This window comes from Mus pahari, chromosome 9 (genome assembly GCF_900095145.1).
Source record: "Mus pahari chromosome 9, PAHARI_EIJ_v1.1, whole genome shotgun sequence".
Classification (NCBI taxonomy): Eukaryota; Metazoa; Chordata; class Mammalia; order Rodentia; family Muridae; genus Mus; species Mus pahari.
In genome coordinates, this window is record NC_034598.1 from 27,087,847 (window position 1) to 27,097,840 (window position 9,994).

The 9,994-nt window shown below is 46.5% G+C and overlaps 2 protein-coding genes across 3 annotated transcripts in view; both read left to right on the forward strand.

Moving 5' to 3' along the window:
- Ppa1 (pyrophosphatase (inorganic) 1) overlaps positions 1–3,012 on the forward strand; it is a 30,037-nt gene extending 27,025 nt beyond the window's left edge. The window contains exons 10-11 of the mRNA XM_021204664.2: positions 1,108–1,150; positions 2,673–3,012. Of these exons, the coding sequence (XP_021060323.1) occupies positions 1,108–1,150; positions 2,673–2,704 (75 nt within the window). The 3' untranslated portion in view covers positions 2,705–3,012. The remainder of the gene's footprint in view (positions 1–1,107; positions 1,151–2,672) is intronic.
- A 4,652-nt stretch (positions 3,013–7,664) lies between these two features.
- The window catches only part of Sar1a (secretion associated Ras related GTPase 1A), a 12,436-nt gene continuing 10,106 nt past the window's right edge, over positions 7,665–9,994 (forward strand). The window contains exon 1 of one of the 2 annotated variants that reach the window (XM_021204569.2): positions 7,665–7,793. The gene's annotated coding sequence lies outside the window, so the exon portion shown is untranslated. Of the gene's footprint in view, positions 7,794–8,454; positions 8,480–9,994 lie in introns of those variants that run through there. The other variant, XM_029542552.1, reaches the window with a different exon arrangement.

Consider the following 9,994-nt stretch of genomic DNA (forward strand, 5'->3'; position numbering starts at 1 on the left):
GTCCTGGAACTCACTCTGTAGACCAGGCTGGCCTCGAACTCAGAAATCCACCTGCCTCTGCCTCCCGAGTGCTGGGATTAAAGGCATGCGCCACCACACCCGGCTGAACTACATTATTTAAAAATTGTTGCTGGACGGATGACTCAGTGGTTAAGACCACTTGCTACTTCTGTAAAGGACCCACGTTCTGTTCCTAGCACCCAAATGGAGCCTTACAACTAACCACCTGTCACTCTGGCTGCAAGGGAATCCAACCTGGGCACTTGTATGTACATGGCGTACAGATACACAAGTAGTAAAACACAGACATAAAATGAAAACAGGTCTTCCTTTTTTCTTTTTAAGAAAAAGCATTTTCATGTGTGCCATCAAAACTGACAAACGGAAGAAAAAGACCTCTTGAGTCCCCACGGCCTCGCCAATGAGGATGACAAAGGACAAGGACTTGATGTGCCAGGGCATTTAGGGTCATCTTTGTTTTCACGTGAATCCTGACAGGGAGAGGAACAGGAAACACAAAACTGGGCATAGTGGCTCCAGAGGCAGAGTCAGGAGGATAGCTCAGAGTTCTCTGCTAGCTTAGGCCACACCTCAAAACCCTGTTTCCAAAAAAGGAGGGGGGTGGCTAGGGAAAATGGAATCATGATACGGGCGTGCTGGGTTTATTTCAAAAACTTTCATTTCTGTCACCAAGAGGCTCGTATACAGGGACTGGAGAAACGACTAAATGGTTATGAGGACTTCTTCCACAGGACCAGGGTTTAGTTCCCAGCATCTTTACGGTGGCCTAAAATCTTCCATAGTGCTAGTTCCAGGGGATCTGACTCCAACTCCACAGCCACTAAGAATGTACGTGGTGTACATACACAAGCAGGCAAAATATCCATGCACATAAAATTAAAGAGTTCTTTTTTAAAAAATAGAAATATTGTACTAAACAAATTTTATATATTGACCTCTAATCAGCTCACACCCTCCATTGTTCCTATAAGTTATTTTTAGAGCCAAACAGGGGCTGTTTGCATTGTTTCCCAATTCTGTCAGTTTGCATTTAGCTTTCCCTCTTCAGGTAGGACTCTATTTTAATATTTTAATGTTTCATTTTAGTTGCCACCACCATGTGAATCTGCCTGCTCACTGCCTACAGATGGTAAGACCTGAATACACAACAGTCATACTAGAGTGATATGTCTGTATGGAAATTGTGTGTGTGTGCGTGTGTGTGTGTGTGTGTGTGTGTGTGTGTGTGTGTGTGTGTATTTTACTTGACAAATAGTTATTTATACTTATAGGTATAAGTATGTTTTGATGTACATTTATAATTTGGAAAGATTAAATCAAGTTAGGAAATGTATCACCTCACATACTTATCTGTGGGCAAACTTTTTTTCTTTTTTTTTGGTTTTTCGAGACAGGGTTTCTCTGTGTAGCCCTGGCTGTCCTGGAACTCACTCTGTAGACCAGGCTGGCCTCGAACTCAGAAATCCGCCTGCCTCTGCCTCCTGAGTGCTGGGATTAAAGGCGTGCGCTACCACACCCAGCTTGTGGGCAAACATCTCAACCTTTAGAATCTATGGCTGTAGCCACTTTGAAATATATAACAGGACCAGGAGGGTAGATTGATGTAGATGTGTGCATAACATGCTGGAGGACCCATGTTCATTCCCAGCAGCAGGAAGGAGAAATTCATAGGCAATGTGTTATTACTACAGTCACCATTCCGTTAAATACATTCATAAAGCTCATTGCTCTGACCTGACATCAATGGTGTGCCCTTTGGTCAGCACCTTTCCCCTTCCCATCTAGCTGCCTTGGCTGCCCTCAGCCCCTGGCAACCCCTCTGTACAGTTCCACATGTAGTAGGATTAGTCATGCTGTCTGCCTTTTGTGTCTGTCTTTATTTCCCTTGGCAGGCTATGCCAGCTGTGTTAACGTTCCACAGTGGGTATGTGAGGGACAGACACTGCACCCCACTTTCCCTTTTTTCCTTCTTTCCTATTTTAGGGCACATTCTATCACCCTGGCCCCTCAGATTCCATGTGAGACACTGTGGGAGGGACGCCTCATGGGCTGTGTTCTACATTCTCATCCAAACACTGCCTGCTTCATTCAGAAAAATGGCCCCGACCTGGCCCCTCTTTGGCAGGGCTGCGTACCTGCAATCCCAGCACTCTGCCACCTGAGGCTGGAGGATCACAGGCTGAAGACCCATCTGTCTGGGTCACATAGCAAAACCCTGTCTGAAAAAAACAAAGAAAGAAAAAGGAATTCGTAATTTCTTCTGCTGAGAAAATTGCTCTACCACTTCTGAAAATTCAAGTTGGCATGGTAGTGCATGCCTTTAATCCCTGGTGTCTTAAGAGTTTGGGGATCACCTGGGCTCCATAATGAGTTTCAAATCAGCTGAGACCATAGAAGACACAGGAAGGGAGAGGGTAGAGTGAGGAGGCCGTTGGGTGAACGCTGCTGAGTTCCAGCCCTGCGACTGTAACTTGGCATGCGTGTTCTGGAAATCTTGAGGAGCCTTGCAGAGCAGTGTATCTAGTACGCCTTGGTAGGCAGGCGTTCTGCTGAGTTACATCGCCAGCTTTCTCTTTGTTAGATGTTGATAATTTGGGTTTTTAACAGAGATTCCAATTTATCTTTCTATTTTATTTTATTTCTGGATAAAGTGGATAAATGGTTCCATCAGCAAAAGAACTGAAGAGATTCCTCTGGAATATGAGCTGATACGGCCGCATCCTGTTCACCTGGAAGCATTAGATGCAAACGCTTTTCCAAGCTCTAAATTTCTGTAGCTCACTGAATGAAGTAGATTCTGCTGTGACTGGTCCAATGTGTTCAGACGGTTAGCCATCTAGACACCTCACATCTCAACCAAGACAGCTTCTATTAAACTGTAGCTCTCAAAGCCGTGGGGACATGGAAGTCATTTGTGCATGGATGTGCAGGGTGGACACCTATTGGATGTACATGTTTACTGTGTTAGGAAATAAAATTATTTTGCTGGAACTTGGCTTAGGATAATTTCTTATTCTGGAGCCAACATTCCCACACTGGCATCAGTACTGTGTTTCTTTCCTACCAGTAGTCTTAGAATTCAGTTATATTATATACTATTAAATAAAGACTGCACAGTGGTGCACACCTTTAATCCTTGTACTCATGAGGCATATGTAGGCAGAACTCTTGAGTTCAAGGCCAACCTGGTCTACATTGCAAGTTAACATAACATTTCGAGTACCTGTTCAAAAAAAGCAAGCTGTTTGTAGGAATCTGAGAATGGAACCTCTTGCACATACAGAAGGCCTGTTCCATGTCTAGTTCCCAGCATCCCATTCGAAAGCAAAAACTTTTAAATGACTTTTATGTTAGCAGACAGTGAAATCTTTACTGAAGGTGGAAGTCAACAATTATATCTGTAATTAGTGAACTGAACCCTTAAGTCATTTGCATTGCACGAAAGGTACCAGCCAGAACTATCTTAGGTGAGTTCATGGCCTTTGGAGCTAGGAAATCCTCAGCTTGGACCTAGGCCCGTCTCATCACCTCTGTACTCAGGCAAGCTACAGACACTAACCCTGTTTCTTCATCTCTCTAAAAGTGTCGGGTAATGACCTACGGTACACACTCATATTTATTTCACCTGAACTTTATTATGTCTGTGGGTGTGTGCAGTCTGAGGGCAGGTGCTCTTGGAGGCCACAAGCACAGTGGAACCTGGAGCTTGCTGATCGGGCTATACTGGCTGGCCAGCAAGCCCTAGGGTTCCTCATGTCTCCATCAGATGCACAGTAATGTCCCCTCGTCATTTTAATTTCACTTTTTGCCATGACGAAGGATGGTAAGCATCTTTCATGTGCTTGTCTCTCTCTCCTCTTGTCTCTGATGTTGCTGTGGCCAAATACCCGAGAGAGGAAAGGGGGAAAGGTTATTTTGGCCCACAGGTTTCAGGCCAAGCTTAGCGGGACCCATTGCTTTGGGCCTTAGGTGAGAAATGCTAAGACATAATACCATTTATCAGTGGAACCGTGTGGCAGTGAGGAAACAGAGGCAAGACTGGGCCGGGTACAAGGTATATTTTCCAAGGTACATACTTAGTGATCCACTTCCCAGCTCCTATACCACCCTCTCCCAATTGTGCCCTCATGGGGATCCATCAGAAATCAGTCCATTGCTAAATTAGAATCCTTAAGTTCTCTAGGCGTAGTGGTGGAGGCCTGTGGTCCTAGCCACTCAAGAGGCCCTGTGACCAAGGCCAAATGGATTAAGGGTAACCTCAAGGACAACCTGAGTAAGATGGTCAAACCCTGGCTCAGAAATGATTCTAGAGGCAGAAGAAATGGCTCAGCGGATAAGAGTGCTTCCTGCTCTTCCAGGGGACCTGAGCCCGGTTCCCAACACCCACATCAGATGGCTTATACAACCACCTATACTCCATCCGTAGAACATAATGACACCCTCTGAAGGCACTGCATTCAAGTGCACAAACAACTAAAAGATATATATTTTTTAAGATTTGTTTTTATGAGTACACTGTAGCTGTCTTCAGACACACCAGAAGAGGGCATCAGATCCCATTACAGATGGTTGTGAGCCACCATGTGGGTGCTGGGAATTGAACTCTGGACCTCTGTAAGGACAGTCAGTGCTCTTAACCACTAAGCCATCTCTTTGTATGTATGTGTGGGTGTATGCACTTGAGTACAGGTGCAGATAGAGGCCAGAAGAGGACCTCAGATCTCCTGGGGCATTTGTGAACCACCCAACAGGGAACCAAAGTGGGGTCCTCTAAAAGTACAAGACCATCTCTCCAACCCCAATAAAAACTTTAATTGTTTGTATCGGTGTGCGGTTATGTGACACGAATGCAGTCCTGCAGTCCTGGGGTTGGAGTTATAGGATGTTGTACCTGATGCTGGTGCCTGGAATGAACTTAGGTCTTCTGTTATACACTCTTAATCACTTAGGCATTGTTCCAGCCCTGGTGTGCTTAATCTTTAAGCCACGAGCTTTGAACAAGATAACTTTAAAAACCACAAATATCACACACACATACATACACACACACACAAGCACGCATGCACACACACACTCGAGATACCTGAGTACCACCCTCCCTCTTGAGAAGCCCATACTCATGTATTAGGTTCTGTACTCTCCTTTTCCAAAAATTAACAAATACCCACTACCTATCTTCTCAAACCTAAGTCTAAAGCAGTGTTTCTCAAACCCGTGGTCATGACCCCTCTGGGAGTTGAACGACCTTTTCACAGGGATCACCTAAGATCATCAGAAATATCAGATATTTACATTATCCATAACAGTGAAATTACAGTTAGGAAGTGGCAGTGAAAATAATTTTATGGTTGAGGGGGTCCCAGGTTACCACAGCCTGAGGAACTGTATTAAACAGTCGAAGCCTTAGGAAGGTTGAGAACCTTTCTGAAGCACCTTTTCGCAGGTCTGTTTAATAAACTGGCTAACTTTGCTTCACTCCGATTCTTCTGAGCTGCAGTCAGGTGCCTGTCTTTACTTGAGTGGGATGGGGAAAGGAGCCCCTTGGGCTACTCCTGCAGGGCTGGGCTGCATCTCTTCTTGGCACTTACAAGCCACGCTGCCCTCAGAGTTCAGAGGTTCTCCTGCCTCTGCCTCTTGAGTGCTGGAATGTAGCTGTATTCTGATACACCTTGCTGCGTTGTTTTTTTGATTTTTAAAATTACCTTAATCATTTTGTGTCTATGAATGTTTTGCTTACGCGGATGTGCATTGTGTGTTCCAAGAGGACTCGAAGGTCAGAAAAGGGTGCTGAATCCCTTGGGACTGGAGTTACAGTTGTGAGCTGCCATGTGGGTGCTAGGATTGAATCCATGTACTTTTTAGTTTGGTGACCTCATGACTGAGACCTCACCAGACCCTCCCCTAGGTCCTTAAGCTATAGATCCATTTTTATGAATGCCTGGTGTTAGACTCTAGACGTTGGAACCAACGCTGGCTAACTAAGTCGCACTCATCTGCTTTCCTTCTTAGTTCACAGGGACCATTCCTTTGCCAGCCCTGGCATTTGCTGAGACTGCTCTCCCCAACCCACTTTCTGTGGTTCTGGAACTTGGATGTCAGTCTTAATCTTTGAGCAGTGTGATTGCTAATCTTGGTTGTCAAGTTGATCTCATCTGGAATTAAGTAAGACTAAAGCAGCTGCACGCACTTGTGAGGGATTTTTCTTGATCAGATCATATGAAGTGGGAAGACCCACCCTAAATCTGGGCCACACTCTCGAGTGGCAGCCCACATAAAAGGACAGGGAAGAAGACTACTGGCTATGTAGTGGTTCCCTAGATTCTCAGCATCCGATTGGGACTGCTGAGCCTATCAGTCTGGTGGTCTGAATGATTACCCAACTCTTGGCCTTTCCTATTGGGAAACAACCAATTGGACTACTCAGACCACAGCCTGTAAGCCACTCTAATAAATCCTCTTAATTATATATGTATATTGGGGTTGGAGAGATGGCTGAGCAGTGAAGAGCACTGGATGATCTTCCAGAGAACCTGGGTTCAATCCCCAGCAGAGATATGCACACTAGAATCTCACCATGGTCTGTACTCCTGTTTCAGAGGATCCAACACCCTTTTGGTCTCTGCAGGCACCAGACGTGTACGTGGTACAGACATCCGTGCAAACAAAACACTTGTAAATTTTTTTAAGTTGCACATGTATACTTATTCTATCTCTGTTCCTTATTTGTTTGTTTGTTTGTTTAAGACAGGGTATCACCCTGTAACTCTGGCTGGCCTGGAACTCAGAGATCCATATACCTTAGCTTCCCAAGGGCTGGCATTAAAGGCGTGCATCACAATGCTGGGCCAGCTCTGGTTCCTCTGAGAGCCCTGGCTAATACAGTAGGCAAACCTACCTTGACCTGATGAGCTATTTTGCAAGCCCCAGTTAACTGCTTTATTCAGTGGAGTTATCAGTACGGAGTGAGGGTTAAACCAGATGAAGGATCCCAAGTAGTCAGGATACTGCCCAAAACTGCTCAGTAAACTTGTCGCTTTTTATTTAGAACGTTAAAAAATAGAGTCGCGGGCTGGAGAGATGGCTCAGAGGTTAAGAGCATTAACTGATCTTCCAGAGGTCCTGAGTTCAATTCCCAGCAACCACACGGTGGCTCACAATCATCTATAATGAGATCTGATGCCCTCTTCTGGAGTGTCTGAAGACAGTGACAGTGTACTTACATATAATAAATAAATAAATCTTTAAAAATAAAAATAAAAAAATAAAAAATAGAGTCGCTATCCCAAGGCAGGGAAAACAACTTAAAACAGTGACTAGGTGGCATCAAAGTCAATTCTACTGTCCTAGACTCTACCTATCTCTGGCAGCCTCCGCTTCTGACGTCCGGCGCGCGTCTGAAAACGTACTGGGATCGGAAGCCCCAGGCTGCTTAAGTAGCTGCTAAAGTTGAGGACAGAAGCCCAGGCCGCCTGACAGACGCTGCCACGTCTTTCGCCGCCTGAGAGCCTCCACCGAGAGGGCGGAGCCTCACCCCGGAGCGTACGTCACGCTTCGGGCCCGCCTCCCTCTCCGCGGCCTGAGCGGCTGTTAGGGCGGTACCCACGGCCCGGACGGCGTGACGCGTCGAGGGGGCGGGACAGTGCGTGCCCGGAAGACTCAGGGAGGGGCGTGACGTACATCCGGCGCGTAGCTGGCGGACCCGGGGACTGCTGGTCTGTGTGCTCTGAGGGAGGGTCGCGCCGCCAGCCACCGCCGGAGGAGCCCCTCGGGCCGTGAGTCGGGGCCGCCGCGGAGGAGGTGGCGGTGGGGCAGCGGGCCCGGGGCGGGTCGCAGCGAAGGCCGGGACGCGGGAGCCGCCGCGGAGGGGCTGGGTGGGGGGGCAGTGACACGCAGGCGGTTCCGCGGGCCGGCTCTGGGCGGGGACGGGCCGCGGCTGCGGGGTGGCGTGGCGGCGGTCGGGGTTTTTTTTTGGGGGGGGGGACGGCTTCGTGGCCTCGGTGGCGGAGGAGTCTGGCTCCTCGGTGAGGGTAGCTGGAGCCTTGGCACTCATCCTTGGGTTCTGCAGACGTGGGCGCTCGAGCCTCTGGGTATCCGATGCCCTGTCTGGAACCCATGGTCGCGCCCTCCACCAACACCCCACTCCCACCCACCCTTTTTATTTTTCCTGTGCATGGAAAAATTCCCTCTTGGGCGATTATCGTAGATGAGTGTTTTCTTGGTCGTTTTTACCCAGGTGAGAATGGGACCGACTTCCCTTTCTCAGTATCCTCCCTCCCTCGGGGGTTTCTTCAGTACCTGAGCTCCGTCTGCTCAGGTTGAGAAGGGAGGTTTGGGGGGGGGGGGGTTGTCAGAAAGCTGATCTTTGACATTTCACCTTGCAGCGACGTAGAGTTTCTTAGTTGATAGCCAGCTGCCTTCTATCCCAGATTCATCGGGAGTGAATACGTTTAAGTAAAGAGTACGTCTTTATTGCTTGATGGTCTTTCTGGCACTTGTCTTGTTTGTCCCCATCAGTCTTGATATTTGCACGGTTTTTACTTAAGGCTCACGAATAATGTTGTTGGTTTTAATGTTCTTGTTAACATTCCATAGATGATAGAGTAGACGAAGAATAGAAAAGAAATAGTGTGTTCTTCAGTAAAAATACCATCTGAAAAGTGTGTTCTTAAGATTATCGTCTGTGTAGGTGGTAGGTTAGGGGAGCAAAGTTCCTTTTACCTTTTTGGAAGTTTTGTGATTGGAATTTAATATTAGCAAGAAAAAGGCTTTGGTTTTAGGTGAGAGGCTTTTCTTTTTAAATGCTTTATTTTTATTTGATGTGAGTTGTTGCTTTGCTTCCATGTGTGCCTGTGTGAGATCCCCTGGAGCTGAAGTTACAGTTCTGAGCTGCCATGTGGGTGCTGGGTCCAGGGCCTCTGGAAGAGCAGTTGGTACTCTGAACCTCTGCGCCATCTCTCATGGCTTTTGGAACTGATGCTTTTGACCGCACAGTCTTGAACCAGACAGGTAGCCTGAAGAGTGTCCTCATCTTCACCTCGGCTTGCTAGATAGAGTTGGTGGGAGGATGAGATGAAGGTATCTATGCTGGTACTGTTATAAATTCTAAGGTTGCTGGTGGATGAATTGGTTCAGATCCCGAGATCTCAAGGACAGTGTCAGCAAGGCCATTTCTTCAGCTTTGGGCAGCAGTACAGCCCAACTCCTGGGCTCTGAGAGGAGTACTACTTTTTTTTTTTTAAATTTATGTATTTATTTTATGTATATGAGTACACTGTAGCTGTTAGACACACCAGAAGAGGGCATGGGATCCCATTACAGATGGTTACTGGGATTTGAACTCAGGACCTCTGGAAGAGCAGTCAGTGCTCTTACCCACTGAACCATCTCTCCAGCCCCAGTACTACTTCTTAACATCACTGAAGAATTCATTCTAATACTTTTCCTTATCATTTTGGTAGGAAGGCTTTTAAAACAAGAACTGGGAAGGAAAATAAATTGGAAAATGAAAGTAATTTAGTTACTACTTTAAAAACAAAACAAAACAAAACCCTAAAGTGTCACATTTGTAGAATTAACCAGGCTGAGAATATTTGCTTTCCTTTTCTTTGTTTGTTGTTGTTTTTTTTCCCTGTGAAACGGAGTGTCACTATGTAGCCCAGGTTGGCTTGGAACTTAACATATTGGTGAAGCTGCCACACATTAAAGCCTGTCTTCCTGCCTCAGCCTCTCAGGTGCTGTGGTCAAAGCTTTCACCCCCATGTCCACCTTGGGAATTCTTCTAAAGAGATGTGGCTAAAAACAATGAAAGTGCTAGACTATTGGCAGCAAACCAGTGCTCACGAATTAGACGTGTTGGGTCTAAGAGGCCACAGTAGGCCACAGCCTGTTAAAGATGAGCTGGGTGGAATAAAGTGAGAGATAAGGGAGGGTGTCTGGCTAGGGGTACGTAGAAGAAAGATGTATTATTATTATT